Consider the following 19,259-nt stretch of genomic DNA (forward strand, 5'->3'; position numbering starts at 1 on the left):
AAAAGCAGAATGATGAAAATGAGGAACGCATTTTCCGTTTTCACTTGAAATCTGACTGGCGAAAAATCAACCCCCTTTTCTCAAAGTGGACATCATGTTCGAGAGAAATGCACAAAGATTCTAAACTCTGGGGAAAACACAGCACCCCTTTCATACCAACACTTCCCTATTATCTTGCTTCAATCCCCTAATCAAAGTTTCCAAGAATAGATGAAAACTGGTCCCTGGAACTGTTTTTACTACAGAAATTGCCTAAGAAAAACGACAACTGAAACTTTCTTTTGTGCAAAAATTTTGATATATCAAGGGTTTCGAAAAATAAATTTCGAGATAACTAGGGAAAATTCATTGGGGTTTTTATAGAAAATGCAGAGGAAATTTTTTTTTTCGTGACATCAAGAGTTTCAAGATATCAAGGTTCGACTGTATTATAAGAAATACATACCTAGTATTTTTACCAGACCCCCCCTCCTATTTTAAAAACAAGTTATTCAACAAGTTTTTGATTCCGTAATTGTATATTTTCCTGCTAATGAACGAAGAATGAAATTGATTTATAAATTAATCGTTAAATTAAATGCCGTATTTGCTTCTAAAAACTCTAAATTTGGTGGCATTTTTGTAGTATTTTATAAGTCTGCATATTTTCGTCTCCAGTTTCAGCCATAATTTGTTTTCTTAACGTGCTGCTAATATGCATTTCTAAAGTATTTTTGTAATTAGTTTTTTGTATTACATATTTGTTTTTGCATAAGAAATGTTCTATTCAACATGACATTTGTTAGCATTAACACGCTTTACTCATAAAGCGCAGATATACTACAAGCAAATATTATAAAGCAGAAGTAGTTACAGGGCGTCCAGCAAAGGACTTCCTGGTTTCAAAATTAAATATCTCGGAAACAAAGGACGATATTGGAATAAAATAAACGGTATGTTTACTGTGAAATCATAAAAATCATATACAGGAACTAGGAAATTAGTTTTAAAAACTGCCAACAGGTGGCACTGCACAATGTAATTGCAATAGGAGTCTCTATAAATAGTGCTGCGAAGAGGTTAGTTGTTTCAGCAGTTGTTTAGTCTCTCAGATATGCTTACATATACGCTGGAAATTATCGTCCAACCTCTTCGCAGCACTATTTATGGAGACTTCTATTGCAATTACAGTATGCAGCGCCACCTGTTGGCACTTTTTTAAACTAATTTCCAAGTTTCCGTACATGGTTTTTATGGGTTTCACAATAAAAATACCGTTTATTTTATTCCAATATCGTCCTTTGTTTTCGAGATATTTAATTTTGAAACCAGGGAGTCCTTTGCTGGACACCCTGTATATGACGAAAGGCAATCGGACATAACAGCTGCTTGGGCGCTCACTTGGCCACTGCACGTGCCTGCCATCTATCATGTCTATTGTAGATTTTGTTAAAATCAGCAGGCAGCTATGCGTTAATAGTATGCCAATGCATAGTATGCTGGACTATAAAAATGGTATAAATAATAGTCTTACTTCTAATTTAAGCACAAAGAGAATTTTCCTAAATACAATAAGTTTAAAGACTTAAAGTTGTAAAATAAGACGTTCAAACATTGATCACAAAGCTAATACTGCCGTAGACAAACAAACGACAGCATCTGCAGAAATAAGTTTTCAAGATCCTCATTGTATAAATGATACCCGATGATCGCTCAACCCGCGTGTTTCAACAATGAAACCTACGCCACGGCATGATAATTTGATAATATGTTTTGGTAATGTTTAACATGCAGGGAAAGGCTTTATTGTGACAAGGCTGAACTCGATCCGATAACTTAACTGTTTTACTGGTAAGACTCATTTTGGGAGAATAAAGAAACGAAAAAATGGTCCACAATGAACGCTATCTCCTGGAGTTAAGGGTTAATCCACTGACGTTAGGGTTTCAATTTCAAGTATCAAAATATCACCAAACAGGCAATGGCTTCGTGCAAATGTAGAAGCAATTTTCACCCGTCATACTTGATGGGCGATTTTCTAGTATTTGAATAAACGCGTTTTAGATTTATTACTAACAATAGGGAAATGTTGGAAATAAACGCTTTTTTCGTCCTTTTTTCAGCGGAAGCCAATTAAGCAAGCTTCTACAACAAACCTATAAAATAGATGAGAAAAATGTAAAAAAAAAGAAAAATTTGCAGCATTGCTCTATACTTGCCCACGGCAGAACAGGATTAAAAATATATTTAAATTTATGCTTAAAATAATTTTGGTTTTAACTCATGAAAAGTTGCTTTAGTTACTAATACTTCAATATCGGCTATATTTTTTTCCTGATTTTCTTTCATCGCTGCAAAAACATTACAAAGTTATCTTCTTCGCTTTCATAACCAATAGAATCTTACAAGCAAATCATGTTTTTACATGCGACCGAGAAACTGAAAGCCATGGAGCACCGCTTCTTTCTTTGCTGTTTCATTCATTGTTCGCATTCTGCGGATATTCGAATAAAAATTGCCACGAAAAGTGTTACATAAGGAATGTCCTCAAGATAAGAATTGCTTTAAGATTTACCAAAGAGTTATGGCTCTTTGTTCTTTTGAAAAGTTCTGTTTGTTTCTCTGGAAAAAGAGTCGTTCATGTGAAAATTTTGCAGTTGGAAAAATACTGCTTGAAAACGAAGTATCAACGTTGATCACGTTGAAATACATTGTTTATATCTTTAACATCTTTAATTTAATGGAAACGAAAGGTAAGTTGTTTTTGTATACAGTTTTAGGATTGATTATGAAATAAATCCTGGTTGTCTCTATCGAAAAGAAATGTTGCAAACTCCATTAAAATGAACTTTTTCAAGAAAGTTCGCATGTACGGCCCATCCCACCCACCTAGGACCATAAACAAAAACTCTCTGGGTTTTTGCGGAAAATAAGATTGGTTAATGTATATTTATTTCTTTAAATTTGGTTTTTATTCCGTAGTTTCAATTTTTGGTATTTAAAACAATAAATAGTATATTTGAATAAACTAATTTACATAAATTAAACAAATATTCGTATAGTAACTTAAATATTGAGTTAGAAATAGGAAAAAATAATGTGACCGACTCTCCCGAGTCCTTGGGGACAGTCACAAATTTTCAATCCATGTCCCGAATGTTCACAAGTCCCCGGCCCCCTCCGAATTTCGGTTCTCTGGGAACTTGTATTAGTTTTAAATAATGAGTTAATTTGGATAAAGGTTTCAATTTTAATATAAATTTGAGCCATTGTATACATAAAAGCCATTATATCTAGGTAATCTTTCGCTTAAAAGCGTATCAGGCTCCTTTTTAGGAGTAACAATTTTTTTTTGCAAGGTTTTACTAATTATAAAAATTGCAAATAATTAACAAATGTTGGAAAAAAAAAAGAAAAAGAAGAAAAAAAGAACTTACATTTTGAAAGTTAAAGTATGTTTTTAGTGAAAAAGATCACTAAAAACATCATTGGATGTTTTTAGTGATCTTTTTAATAACTGTTTTGATTATTTCAAAAATAAATGACATCAAAAAGTATTGAAGAAAGTTAAGTTCCTTAGACATTTTTATACATGCACACGGTAGGGGGAGACACTGGGGCAGGGTGTTACAAGGGTAGGTTGTTACAGTGGCAACCAAGGTTAGAAAAAAAAAAAAACAAACAAAACACTATAGTAAAATTGAAAATAAACAAGTGGTCATGCCACCAACGGCCTTCCCGTAGTACGCACCAGTGATAGTAGTGCTTTTGTAGAAAAGAAAGAGAAGGGTATACTGTGTGTCAAAACTACATGTTTATAATATTTTTATTTTCTGCTAATATTAGTCCTTAACGTTTTTTAATAAATCAAAGCTGTGTGTTGCAGTAAATATTGTTCCCTAACTCTTTCTTTGTATGACCAGTTTGCGTTTATCCATTGTTCTTGGTCGATTTTTTTTCTGTTAAACCTTGTAGTTCGATTTTGGCGTTTGGGCTATAAGTTACATTTGCTCAGGGCTGGTTGTGACATACGACTACGCGCACCGTAGTGTTTGTCCTTGATTGTGTCCTAATGTACTTTTCTCTGAGTTATCTGTTCAAGTGCCTGATTTGAAATAACTAAGTGTGTTCAAAAATAACTTTTAGTCGGCTTCCACGGAATTCGCTGTTCTTTATTGTAGAAGGAGATTTTCTCGCTAACGGCAAATAATATTTTATGCTCACGTTTTACGCTTATCTGAAAGAACACCATAGTAAAAATAAATTATTTTTATAGGAAAAAATATGTTCTTTCTAATGGTACCAACGAAAAGAAGATGCAAAGTGACAAACTTGACTTACAGCGCATTAAAAATAGGCTATTTTTCATGTTAACGATTTTGACAGCCACTTTGGATGCCAATATCTTTTATAACATCAATATTTAGGCTTCTGCAACTATAATCCATTAAAAACATGTATATTGACAATAGAATTACAAAGTACAAGCGTTTGAATCATTTTTGTTTAAAATTTATGACATTTTAAAATCCAGGAAAAAGTTTCTCCACTGCGTTTTTCTAGCGACTTTGAATGCATGCTACATAAAAGTTAATGAACTCAAACTCATAAAAATACTAGAACGTATTGACAACCAAAAGTACTTAAAGCCCGTAAAATTTCAGGCTTCCAGTGTGATACAATTTTCCTCAACCTGCTCTTAAACATTGCAATTTGTTACGACAGACAGAATTTTAAGCTCATTTGGTAATACTTAAAAGAAAGAACACCATCAAAGAAAAAACCTACTTTGAAAGGAACGAAATATGTTCTTTCTAAAGGCTTTAACGAAAAGAAGATGCGAGGTGACAAACTTGAGCTATAGCGCTTTCAAAATAGGCTATTTTTCACTTGAACGGTTTTGACAGTCATTTTGGATGTCAATATCTTTTCGAAAATAGATATTTAAGCTCTGCAACTGTAACCCATTAAAAACAACTATTTTCACACTGGAATCACGAAACATGACTCTTTGAATAATTTTTGTTCATACTTTATGGCATCATAAAATCCAAGAAAAATTTTCCCCATCGCTCTTTTTCACAACTTCGCACGCATGCGACACAAAATCTAACAAGCTCAAATTCACAAAAATACTTGAATATATTAACGGCCAAAAGTACTTTAAGTGCCTAAAATTTCAGGTTTCCAGTATGATAAAATTTCCTGTTAGCTTAGTCTAAACTTGGCAATTTGGCACAAAAAAACTTATCCGCCATTTTGGATCACATTTTTCGGAAATTTTAGATCCTCAGGATTTGGATCTAGGAAGCTGAAAATTTGCATAGGTTAGTTTCAAAGGCATCTCCACGCCTCTATAAAATTTCATCCAAACCGGGGATGGTCAAGCGGGACGATTTGAAAAATTAGGTCAATTGACGTGGAATGACTATTTTGGTTCAGTTAATGAATCAACAACATTCGTCTATGCTATGTCTACGGGAAAAAATGTTTTGATTTTCATCTATAACATTTCTCCAATTTCTTGAGAGCAAATATAAAGAATATATCCAGAGTCTGTACAATGTTTTCAATTTCTTGGTATCAAAATACAATTTTAGTTGGGTTTGTTGTTGTTGTTGTTGACGTGCCCATAGAGTATAAACATTACGGAAATATTGAGTGCCATTGCCTCGCGAGGTTGAACCTCGTTATTTTTTTTCCATATAAGACAACGCAAGAAAGATTTACATACCTCCGGCATTCGACACAAAGCATCTTCCACTGAGCCATGAAGGCTCTGAACCCCTCGATTGTAGTACGTCCGCCATCTTCGGGCTAGTGGCCGGTTTCTTTCTATATCTACTATTATGAAGTAGCCGTTTTGCTCCATGATTGTGGTGTTTCTTAAGTGCGGATCAACATGGAATTAATGCCAAACCACTGTCAAGAAGCAAAACAAGCTACGTCACCATAGCAGGCATAGGAAAAAAAAAACATCGTTTGGTCCCAAGATGGCGGACGTGTCGCTACTTATTCTGCGATTCAGGGCTTTAGGAGGCCCTATTGCTGTTGGTTTCTTAGATAAAGAGGGTTAGAAGTTCCTACGTATGACTTGGTGATACACTTCAAATAATCAAACGTTTTTTGTTCACTCTTTGAACACGAATACGTCTCCCTTTTTCGATGATGCCATTTTTGAAAAGTAATTTTTGCACTTTTAGCCTATTTCCTTTAGAATGCCGTTGAAAGCACTTTTTGAATATGGACGCTTCTCTTCTTTTTTAGAAAAATTTTTTGGAACAGTTTTCAAAACGCTTCTAAGAACACTACTCAGATCATATCGTCACATCAGAGCAATACTATGACATTTGATCCTAGTAATAACACTAGGTATCCTACTGTTGCTCTGAGACGACGATATATTTAGTTCAGCACGCTTTTAACCCTTTTTTAAGGAAAGCGTTAAAGAAAGCTTTTGGAACACTTACAATTAACAAATAATAAAAAAAAAAAACTATTCGAGGTTTTTCCTTCCTTGACATATTCAATTTCGCATTGCAATGAAAAAAAAAAACTTTTGAAAGAAATTTAATAGCAGTTTAGATAAATGCTTTTTTACAGATTAAACGGACTTCATTAAACAAAGCTTAAAACTTTGTATTTTAATGAAAATAATAACGGTTGTGTTCAAATTTAAAACTTCCATTTAAATTGATGTTGCAGGTTTATGTAATATCACAGCTCCATGTAGTTCGTTTTGGAACTAAAACTGAAAACAGCGGACATGACTGACATTGCCTGTACTGTTCGACACATGGGCATAGCGGATATTCCCCAAGTTCTGGATCTTTGGCGAGAATCAGGATTACACCATACACCGCAGAGTCTATCTACATGGCTTGAAGTTGATCCATATGGCTTTTATGTAGCAGTTTCTGATGCTGGTAAGAGGAAAACTTTGTTTTATTTTTTATTTTAAATAGCAATTTTGATCGAAATTCTAAAGAAATATTTAGCACAATTCTATTTTATAGATTATTTATTATCCAAATAAATAATTTAAAGTCTGTTTGAAAGTAGGGGAAGGTGGGTCATTGAGGAAAAATTAGGATAACTTACCTTTTTCGAAACAAACAAATTGAAAATTCTTTTAGAAAATTACAATACATAAAGAAAGAACAATGATTTTTTTAATTGTTATTTTATTTTTATTATTTTTATTTATTTTTTTTTTTTGTAAAGCTTGCATTGAAACATTATTATTATCATTTTCTTTTTGACATAGAATTTGTATATTCGAACAAGGAAAAAAAAAGTTCAAAGTTTTTGATTTTTTTTCCGTGGGGTAAAATGAAAAAATAAAATTCTAATGCAGTATTTTCTCTCTATCTATATACATCTATATATATTTTATATATACATAAAGTAGCACAGTCAATACTACTGAGGCTAAAAAGCTGAAATTTGGAACATTGTTTTTTTTTTTAATTCACTTAATATTACAAAAGGAATTTGGAGTCACTTAACGATTTGTGGAAGTTTTAAAGAGTTAAACAGATCAGCATTGAATTTTTACACCTAAAATTTTGCATTTTTGACAAAAAACAAAAATTTCAGATCATATGTTCATAGTTTTTTATGGGGAAATGTCGATAAAACACAAGCACCAATTCAAACAACATAGCATTTTTTGAAATTGAAAAATAACAACTATTGACTAATATATAAAGGAAAATATTTTTTAAAAAATACCCCAAAAATATATATAAATATATTTATTTTAGTGTCTTATGTGTTCTGTTGCATGTTACATAGAACTCAAAAATTTCAGTTTTCGGCGTCAAAACAAATGTTAGAAATTTTTTATTGGTTATTTTAAGTTATCTATCGAAACAATATTACTCTAGAGCCTACATTTTTTTTCAGGATGGAGTAATTTTCATTTTTGATCGAGTTAAAGGAAAACAAAAAGTACTAGGTGGCCATCTTTGATCCGCCATTTTGGATAGAAGCTCACATGGGAACTTAAGGACTTTTCAGGATTCGTTCTACACATGTTCAGGAACTAATCCTGAAAAATTCAGCCAATTATAAATTTGTGGTGCACCGACCCTATTTTTGGCCTAAATTTACTGAGCTATAAATGCATGTCTATATTGAGTATTTGCTCTTAAGATCATTAGATTCATATTCTATTCTATTTCAGGAGAAGTTTTGGGTATTTGTTCTGCTGTCTTCCATCATAATGATTTAGCTTTTGTTGGTTCTTACTATGTGAAAAGAGAATATCGTGGACAAGGAATTGGGCGCAAGGTAATGATACTAAATTCCTAGGCTTTTTATACAAAATTTTCTTCCTTATCCATTAGGGTGGAAAGGAAGAACGAAATTTTAAAAATATAATCACTATAGTGAGGAAAAGTTGCCTATTTATGCATATATAGGGTAAAGTCACCATATTTCGTCCATCCGTAGGTTTTTGGCTTCTGATTAGCATGTGTTACTTTCAACTGATAGAAAATGTATCTCTCTCTCTTTATATATATATATATGTATATATATATATATATATATATATATATATATATATATATATATATATATATATATATATATATATATATATATATATATATATATATATATATATATATATATATATATATATATATATATATATATATCAGCATTTGAGCCTGAGTAAAATCTTTAAGGCCAGCATAGAAAAAAGCACAGGGAGAAAACATAGAAACATTTATAAGCTTATGTAGGAGTAACTTCTTCGAATTACTTGAAATATTCTTGTTTTCATAAGTGAAACAAGTTTTTGACAAAGTTCGGGATCTATTTTATATCATTCATCTTCGACAATAGATTTCAGCTCTATTGATGAAGTAAAATGTCTCCCATTTGCATAAAATTGTCTTGCTATGATCTCGCCTAATGAGATCTCGATTGGTTTTAGATCTGGAGACTTAGCTGGCCCTTTCAAAGTTTCAACATTGTTTACTTGGAAACAATTTTTTGTACTGTTACTCGAATGGATAGATACAACATTGTCTTGCTGATATTTCCCATGTTTTACAACAATAAACTCAGCATTTAGTAAAAGATGACTTGCAAGTACATTTTGTTTTGCTTCTGTATTCATTTTACCTGGAACAAGCGCAACTGGATCCATACCATTGTAAACAAAGCACCCCCAAGTTATGACAGAGCCTCCACCTAATTGGCGCTTTGAGAATATTTTTTTTACTTCTCGTAAATCGTGCCAATAGTACTTCCATTCATCTGGTACTTCAAATTCCACTTCTTTTTATTAGAAAAAATTACTTTTATCCAATGGTTATCCTAGGTCATGACTTTCTGGCTAAAGTTCAAACGCTCTATTTTGTGTGAGGCTTAGCCAATTTTACTGCACGAATAAAACTTTCACACCTTCTAATTTTGTTATGTATCGTCTTTTGACAAAATTTTAGCCTGTCGTCTGAATAAGTTTCCTGGTTGAGTACTTTCTAGTTGATGAAAGTTTTCAAACTCTTCTTTCATAACTTGAGGACAAAGATCTAGGTCTTCCACCAAGTGTTCCTCTTTCAATCTTAAAAAAATATTGAATGCAAATGCAGTCTTCGATCTTCTTATTTTTTCGCAAAAGCACAGCTACTCATCTCCGGTGAAGAAAAAGTTTCAGTCTGCACTCATTCATGACCAGATAACTTCTTACCGTTCGACATCTTCACAAACAGCGCCAAAACTTAGAAGAAATTAATGAAAAAGTTACAAGTTGAAAGGTTTCCACACTCTTATTAACTGCTGTGATATTTATTACAGTAAATGTACATTAGAGTGGAGTGAATAAACCGAAATTGAGAAATATGTATGTGGAAAAGTTGCCTCTTACCAAGCCCATTTATCATGCAAAATTTCAGCTAAATCAAGCAATATCTTTAGCTGCCTATTTGAGGTTCAATTTTAAGTATTTAGCCTCATTTTTCACCAAACTCGCGAAAATGAGCAGATAAAATATATTTATCTACCATTGAATCTACGAATAGTTGAAATTAAACTCTGGAGAATTAAATACTTAATGTATAGTTAGTTGAATGACCTAGGTAATTGCGAAATGGCCTTCAAATGTGCATCAAGAGCGCACATCGCATATGCTGTCTCAGCTCTGGTTTGTCCTTTCCTTGCGTTCACCGCTATCAACTGGATTCTTTGTTCCAGTTTGCTGTCTTTCTTATTTAAAATGTTCTATTTAGCTTAAATTATTTCAAACTATTAAGTTATAAGTTCAAATGTAAATGAAAAGACTGTTTTTACATATAAACCGTTTGAAAAGAAAAAAAAAAAAAACACAAATGTAAGTCACAAAAGTAAGATTTTTCCTCGCCAAAGTAAATGAGATAAGCGTTAAGCAGCTGAATTCCATTTAAATATAGTAATCTTGAATTCTTAAACATAGTTACCGAGTTCAGCCATTTATCCCCTTTATAGCTCTTGAGGACTCAGCCAACTCTCTCACGCGTTTTCTATTGTTGGCTAGAATTGACCAATGTAATGATTTCCCTACGTTACTCTATTCCATTCTATAAGTTATTCTACTACACTGTAAAAGTATTCACTTCCAATAATACACGATGAATTAGGTTTTATTTTATAGAGTATGTGTACTATAATAACATGTTCTGTTGAAACTTTCAAGTTCTCTGATGGGCATTTTCTTGAAATGTATAACCAAAAAGATCTATTAGCTGTCGTTAGCCTTCTGCAATGACTGCATTCTTTTTTAACTCTGAATTATTACTTCAAATGTAAATGAAGACATTATTTTTAGATGTAAACAATACTTGAAAGGAAAAAAAAACTATTTCAGTAATTTTTTCCATTTATAATTTTTAAATTAAATATCTGAAATATTTCTCCTTTTTATTGCTTGTGAGATTAATTACTAACGTTTGTGCCCAACTAAGTGCCTTATTCCTGGCCGACTTGATGCTTTCTCTTGACACCCAAGCAGTTTCAGAAATTGTTCGTATCCCAGACCGTAGGATCGTTCATATGTGTGTGTATGTGTGTGTGCGGGGGAGGGGTTCAATTTTCAGCATGATTCTCTCCTTAATGTGGTAGTCTGGTAGTCTGTATCTGCCCAGGTCCGATAGATCAGCCTCAATTATTATAAATACTGCATTAAAAGATATGGGAATAATTAACAAAGACGATTAAGCCAAGGTAGTCGATTGTAGCAAAATCATAAGGTAAAGAAGAAGAAAAAAAAAGAAAGAAAAAAAAATAATTTGAATTTTGTCATCTTGAATTCAAATTATGTTTTTCGCAATCACGAGTGTGTGTGTGTATGTAAGCGTGTGTGTTTGTGTGTGGGGGTATGTGTGTGTGTGTAGGCATGTGTGTTTGTGTCTGTGTGCAGGCATGACTGTGTGGGTAGTTGTGTGTGGGGGGTATGTGTATGTGTGTGTAGGCATATGTGTTTGTGTCTGTGTGCAGGCATGAGTGTGTGGGTAGTTGTGTGTTTGTGTATGTGTGTAGGTGTATGTATATGTGTGTAGGTGCGTGTATGTATGCGTGTAAGTGTAGGATATTGACGAAACCTGGAGACGGTTTTCGCTAGAGGTGCAGCATGGGTGAGGGTGAGGAGCCGGTCGACGGTGATGCTGCGGAGGGTGCTGGTGGGAAAAATCAAAGGAACGTCAAAAACAGTCAAATAAAAGAAAGAAGCAATCATGATTGCTCAAAAAAAAAAAAAAAAAACAAACATTGACTTGAAAAGAAAAATGAAGAATAACACTCTTCAGCAGAATATGTTGTACTTTGACGGTCGAAGAGGCAATACTTTGATTCAAATTAAGGACTGAAAAAATAAAGTTAGAAAGACAACATAAGACCAAGTTGTTTTACTTTACTATAGTAACCTGTATCAAAATATGATGTACCGTACCCTTCTGTGTCTGGTAGCTCTCATAAGATTAAGATAAGTATAACAGCATTTTGAAAGAAAAATATTGATGTTTCTTAGTTACGAGCTATGGGTTAAGTGCAAACAGTGATCAATACATGTTTTTTGAAAAGGGAGTTATAAGGTTAATTGAGATTTACATCGGACGTTCCTTGCAGTGGTTTATTTGTTAGTTACATACAAATGAATTACCAGAACACCAGATACTGTAACATTAGAGTGGAAAAACAGCTGGGCCAAAGGGATATTGTTTAGAAATTGGGGACAAACTAGAATAATGTGGAAAGATGATTATGTTGACATTGTACAGATCAATGGTATGTCTACGAAATTCGGAACATAATTTCGAATGGATGTATTTCAATCAGTTTGTTAGGAAAGAATATAGTCATTGCAGAAGGCAAATGAAAGCTAATAGATCTTTTCGGTTACATATTTCAAGAAAATACCCATCAGAGAACGAGAAAGTTTCAACAGAATATGTTATTAGAGTATACTCAATTATATTAAACCTAACTTAGCACGTATTATTGCAAGTGAAAACTTTTACAATTTAATAGATAACGTATCTATCTCATTTACTTTGGTGAGGAAAAATCTTGACTTGTAATTGTGTGTTTTTTTTTTTCCTTTTCAAACTGCTTATGTGTAAAATCAGTCTTTTCATTTACATTTGAAGTTATACCCTAATAGTTTGAATTTAAATAGAACATTTTAAATAAGAAAGACAACAAACTAGAAGAAAAAACCCCGTTGAAACGACAAACCAGAGCTGAGACACCATATGCAACGTGCGCTCTTGATGCACATTTGAAATCCATTTCACAATTACCAAGGTCATTCAACTAACTATACATTAGATTCAAATGGGAGATAATTAAATTTTATGAGCTCATTTTCGCGAGTTTTGGTGAAAAATGGATCTAAATTCTTGAAATTGAACCTCAAATGGGCAGCTAAAGATGTTGTTTGATTTAGCAGAAATTTTGTATGAAAAATAGGCTTGGTAAGAGGTAACTTTTCCACATACAGGCTAAACATATTTCTCAATTTCGTTTTTTCACTCCACCCTAATGTACATGTAGCTTTTAAAAAATACTAGCGTCCTTAAAGTTTTTACTCAGGCTGAAATACTAACTTTGAATACATCACTGTTTTTCTGGTAGTTGCATACTTCACAAACCTGTCTATTACGTTATTTCTTACAAATGAACATTAATAATTAATAACTCAATAATATTAAAATCTTTTTAATTTCATTTTTCCGTTTTCTCAAAATTTGTTTACTGGCCTTAGAGTTTTTACTCAGGCTGTATATACACACTGCTCAAAACAATTAGGGGAGCTAGCAGTAAAGTGAAGAAAACCATGCGAGATAGCCACGTATTGGTATACAATGTACAGTACACAAGTATTAATGCGCAATATAGAAAAAAGACAGAAAAAATTTGGAATAAAGCTTTAATTCTTTGAATATATGGAATAAACATAAAAAGATGATTTAGGGCAACAATTTGGTTTCATGTAAACGATAAAAAAAAGTACTAGTTACACATGATGCATGAGTTTTAATAGGGCGTAAGGTCTTCCCGAACAGCTAAGAATATTGCACACCTGTTTGCTATGGATGCGATGAGGTTATCTATCTGGTTTTGGGGAATACTGTTCCACTCCTCAAGAAGTGCAATCTCCAAGTCTCGAAAGTAACAGGCGGTCTTGGTCGCGCAGCAATGCGCCGTCCGAGCATGTCCAAAACATGCACGATCGGATTCAGGTCAGGAGAACCCGCTTGCCATTCCATACGCTGTATTGTTTAAACTTCAAGCATGTTCTCCACCAGACGAGCTCTAAGAGCTTAGACATTATCATCCTGGAAAACAAAGGACACTCCAATGGCTCTAGCGTAAGGGATGACATGAGGTCGCAGTATCTCATCTGCATACCTTCGGCCCGTCGAAGTGCCATTCCGAATGATATGCAGGTCGGTACGTCCGCCTATGCTGATTCCACCCCATGCCATCCAACCTACTCATCTGTATTATGACCTTTCACGAATAGATGCGGAATTATTTTGAGTGCTCCTGTTTATCTATACCAAAACCCGTTGTTTGTCACACTCCAGAATGAGTAGGGACTGAATCGTCTGTAAATCGCACTGGGCTCCAATCATGTTGCTCCCAATCTCGATGTTCCGCAGCCCATCTTCTTGGGGCCGCACGGAGGCGTGGGGTCAACCGAATGCAGACCATTGGCCTACGTGCGTAGAGCCCTCCCTAATGAAGCCGATTACGTACTGTTTGGCTGAACACTCATCGTCCTGTTGCCAAGAGCAACTGTCTTTGCAGCTGCGTAGCATTCTGTGTTCTGTTTCGACGGGCTGTTACCAGTATAAACCGCTCATCAGTTGCTGTAGTGGCGTGTGGCCGACCTCGCCCTAGTCGACGTCTAACATTTCCTGTCTCTTGGAATCGATTCAACAGCCTTGCATCAACACTTCTGGTGACCCCAATAGCTTCCGCCACACTACGTTATCTTTGCCCGGATTCCAGTCTGCCTATAACACGCCATATCATGGATTCCGGTAAATCACGTAGTTGAGACATTCTCAAGTAAACTTGTCTAAAAAAAATACTGCGCAATCGAATTTCACAGTTCCGGCAATAAAATAGACGTTTCTGCAACATACCGATTTCTTATCCCTTATCTCCTTTTTTCTGGTTTTTGACGTCATGAACACTGATTTGCATATACCGTCGAATCCCGACTTACGCGAGGGATGCGTTCTAAGACCCCTCGCGTAAGTTGAAATTTCGCGTTGTGAAAAAGGGCATTTGTAAATTTTTTGAAAACGAACCTAATTATTTTAGACACTTGTTAACAGCACCTAACACACAAAGTGTTTTAAACCATTTCTTCATTATACATTACCGATTTTTTACAAAAATAACTGAATTTTATTTGTATATTTAAAAAAAAAAGCTGTTCTAATCGACATAAAAGACTATTGCGATGCACAAAATCAGTGATCAACGGGAAAGAGAGACATGAAATAAACCAGTATGGTACGTACAGTATGTAGTAATAATAAAATGATGTACTATACTAATGCTGTGCAGTAGATACAGCACTGATATTTGTAATTTTAAAAAATTAAGATGTTGATGGATTTATGCTGCGTGATCAAATTGTTATAATATATTTTAAAATACAGTTGCTTCGCTAGTTCATTTATAACGTTTCCATCTATAGCAACACATCTGGTTTCTTTAATTCTCAATACAAGAGCAGATTTCATTTTCAAAATTTTTGCATTTAGACACTACTCGGCGACATTTAACGGATTTCCTTTTCATCACTTTTAACTGTTCCAGTGGAAGATTCACTTACACCTAATTATTGCGTACTTTCGACGCATTTTTTAGTTGTTCAAGCACATCGAGAACCTTTAGTTTTCTATATAGGCAGAAAAAACTTTATCTTCTTCTTTCAATCTTCACAAACTTCAGATGGAAAACTGCTCTTAGGTATCATTACATTTCATCAACTTTCGCATTTAATAAAATAAAAATTGCAAATGCAGAGTTTTATTTGCATACACAAATAAAACTATGTTCAGACTAGTAAAATGTGGGAACTTTCGCAATGTGATGCTAAAGGGATGAAGATATATTCAAGAAAAAAACAAAAACATTTTTAGTAGTCAATAACAAAGCTGATACTCTGACACCGCGATTCCCCTATGAAAATTTTTGTGTTGTGGGAGAGGAATTCGTGTTAGGTCTAAAATTATTTACCGATGGAAAAATTGCGTTATAGCAGTTCCGCGTAAGTCGAATCGCGTTATAGCGGGAGTCGACTGTAAAGCTTCCTTCTTCCCTTTTCTGGTAGACTTTAAATGATGGATGATTCATTTTATGTTACTTATTAGTACACATCTTTGAGTAAGTTTGTTAAAACCATATGCTCCCCTAATTGTTTTGAACAGCATATATATATATATATATATATATATATATATATGTGTGTGTGTGTGTATGTGTATATATATATATATATATATATATATATATATATATATATATATATATATATATATATATATATATATATATATGTATATATATATATATATATATATATATATATATATATATATATATATATATATATATATATATATATATATATATATATATATTTGATAGCAATATAAGGATTGAACAAGAAAGAAAAGTTCTTTTAAAAGAAGGAAAAAATAAAAAAATCCCAAAATACCCTGGGGCCTCATCAGGGGGTACTCCCCAAGGGTAGGGAAAAACCATGAGATGTTTCGTGAGTGCTGCTGCCGAAATTGCCTAAAAAAGCAGCACTAGTCCCCGTTATCCCACAAAACAAGTAACTGGGGTACTGAAAGTCCAGAATATCAGCATGACATGAAATACAAACATTGAACCTTTTACAAACGAAAAATACAAGTTTTATCTAAAGAAAATAGAAAAATATTTAAGCTACAAGATTTATATAAAGAAAATAGAACAATATTTAAACCACAAGAGAAACAAAATTCATACCTGAACTCAAAATCAAAAGAAAGAACGTACAACCATCAAATTCATGGAACAGAACATTCAAGGAACTGACAATTGACTATCGCTAGTCCTCCATAAGCTTGCAAATAAAATCTTCGTAAGATGCTCCGGATATTGGTTTTCAGTTAGGGTAGCAGTTAAAATTCGAATCGCTGTTTTCAGATTTGTTTTATTATTGCATATTTTTTTATGTCTAATAATTTGTTTAATGATTATATTTTTGAACTCTTTTCTACTGACACAAGTGTGAAAATGAATTAAAGAATACACTTTAAAATCAAAATCCTGACGTTTATCATACACAGCTATACTGGGAACTTTATTATTCAGTTGAATATTGAGATCAAGGAAATTAACTGACGCATCCTTATTTGTTTGTTTCAGCAGTAGTTCATTTGGGTAAATTTCTTTGTGTGAATTGTGAAAATCATTGTTATTAAAAATAATAATGTCATCAATATATCTAAATGTTTCTATATTGTTGTTTATTAAAAAAATAGATTCATGAAAATGCAAAAATAGGTTTGCAAATGCACTAGAAAAAGATGTGCCCATCGGTATTCCATTGATCTGTCTGCAGAAATTGAAACCATTGTATAAGGAATTTTCAAAAATACAAAATTTAACAAGGTTAATAGAAGAGTGTTTTTCTAAATTGATGTGTTTTTCATATCTGTCGAAAAGTCTATTTGAAACATCGATTATGAGTTTGTGGGGAATGTTAGTGAAAAGATTTTCAAAGTCAAAAGTATTAATACTATAAATATGGTATTTACCACTGTTTGTGAAATCTAGAACTTTCTGGTTATTCAGAATTATAAAACTTTGTTCTTCTGCGATTTTGGCCAAGATATTTTTTAATTTTTTGAAAAAAATGTAACCTGCTTGATTATTGTAGGAGTATGTTCCACTAGTAACGGATCTGAACTTTATTGGATTTTTATGAAATATAACCGTTATAAAAAGGAAAGGAAAATTGAAATTGAGATGTCGTGTGTTTAGAATTTTGTCGAAGGCTAGAATTCTTTTCTTTAAACTGGACTCAGCTTCTGTGACTTTTTTGTATGTATTAATATTTGTATATTCCTTCTGAAGCATAAGTTTATAAAAAAATTTGCACATGATGGCAAAATTATTTGCCGCTTTATCAACTGTGGTTATAATAAAACTATTTTTTAGGTCCTCTATTCTTTTTTTAAGTTTTTTATCAATTATGTTTTTGTTCTGAATCTCCTGAAGATTATAACAATAACTGAATTCATCCAAAATATTTTTCTTTCATTATAAAAAGCCTTCAGTTATCCAATTGTATTTATAAGCAAGTTTTAATATGAAAATATCCAATTCTTTGCAAAATACGTTTTTGATCGTTCTTTTACTTATGTGACTCTGCGGTCGATATTTTAAACCCTTTTCCATCAAGTTTTTTAATGATTATCTTGAATTATTTCCAAATCTCCTGTTATAATATGCCCATGATCCTTATCAATATAGTTTTCAAAGATGTTTTCATTGCAGATACAGTCCGTTTCCTTTATTTGATCAATATTCTTACTGTAAAAACTATAATAGCAAGTAAGCTTTTTTCAATTCTTTTCATACCTGAAGTCCTTACGTATATTACATTTATACTTAGGTGGGAAACTTCCTTTACATTTTTCAAAGATCTTAGAGAAATTAATATAGTCAAATCTTCTGTTTTTAAAAGATATTACAAAATTTTCCACTGGCAAATTAGTCGGTGTTTTAAATTGACAAAGTTCATCTGCATTTAATTTATACTTTATAAAGTCTATTAAGGTATCATTTACAGTCTTGTTATTAAATTTAAACTCATCCAAATGATGTTTAATGAAGTATTTCAGTGCTCTGTTTTTTGAGGATAATATCGCAGTTTTAATTAGTTTTAGATTTGTTAGCTTAAATTCTTCGTAGTTAACATCTTTAATGGTATCAAGTATTTGCATATCCAGCTTATTTTTACCTCTCCCCCTACAGCCCCTTCTTTTTGTTCTGTTGAAAATGAATTTCTTGTACACGCATTGTGAACTGGAAGAGTTGTTACTGTAAAAGGAACTGTTAAGCCCGTATGGGTAAACACTATTAAATCTGCCTATGTGCCAACTTTCCAATTTTAGTCTTTCTTTTAAGTCACTTTCCACTTCAAGCACTGTTATTTTGATGTTATTAAAGTTGTGATCCTGGAAATGTTCTAATTCAACATCTTTTTTATTTTGTCTTCTATCGTTCTTAATATCCGATCTGTGTCCATTGATCCTTATGTTTAATTTATTTCCCGTCTGTCCATTATAATGTAAGTTACAAGTCAAGCATTCGATTGCATAAAAATTGTTGTAACTTTTACAAAAGCTAACTTCAGCTCCGTCATTAATCTGAAGCCTTGGATGCATGTCTTGGAAGTTCTATAGATTTTCAAAGGCAAAGTACAAATGATGTCAAAGTTTTGCCTGTAATACTGTGTATTATTCTGATCCAAATTTATATTCTTATGTGGTAACTTTTTAACCGAAGGCGATCCCACATTTAAATCGACTGCAGGGCCTCTTGTTAACCCACGCGACGGGCCATGTGGTATGCTTAATTTTGTATGACTTTCCTGACTGTTTCAAATAGACTTTTCGACAGATATGAAAAACACATCAATTTAGAAAAAACACTCTTGGATTAACCTTGTTAAATTTTGTATTTTTGAAAATTACTTATACAATGGTTCC

The 19,259-nt window shown here is 32.9% G+C and overlaps 1 protein-coding gene across 1 annotated transcript in view; it reads left to right on the forward strand.

The window, feature by feature from the left end:
• Positions 1 to 2,623: 2,623 nt before the first annotated feature.
• LOC129234318 (uncharacterized) overlaps positions 2,624 to 19,259 on the forward strand; it is a 33,196-nt gene continuing 16,560 nt past the window's right edge. Inside the window, exons 1-3 of the mRNA XM_054868347.1 lie at positions 2,624 to 2,732; positions 6,685 to 6,905; positions 8,168 to 8,274. Coding sequence (XP_054724322.1) covers positions 6,746 to 6,905; positions 8,168 to 8,274 — 267 coding nt within the window. The 5' untranslated portion in view covers positions 2,624 to 2,732; positions 6,685 to 6,745. The remainder of the gene's footprint in view (positions 2,733 to 6,684; positions 6,906 to 8,167; positions 8,275 to 19,259) is intronic.

This window comes from Uloborus diversus, chromosome 1, assembly GCF_026930045.1.
Source record: "Uloborus diversus isolate 005 chromosome 1, Udiv.v.3.1, whole genome shotgun sequence".
NCBI lineage: Eukaryota > Metazoa > Arthropoda > Arachnida > Araneae > Uloboridae > Uloborus > Uloborus diversus.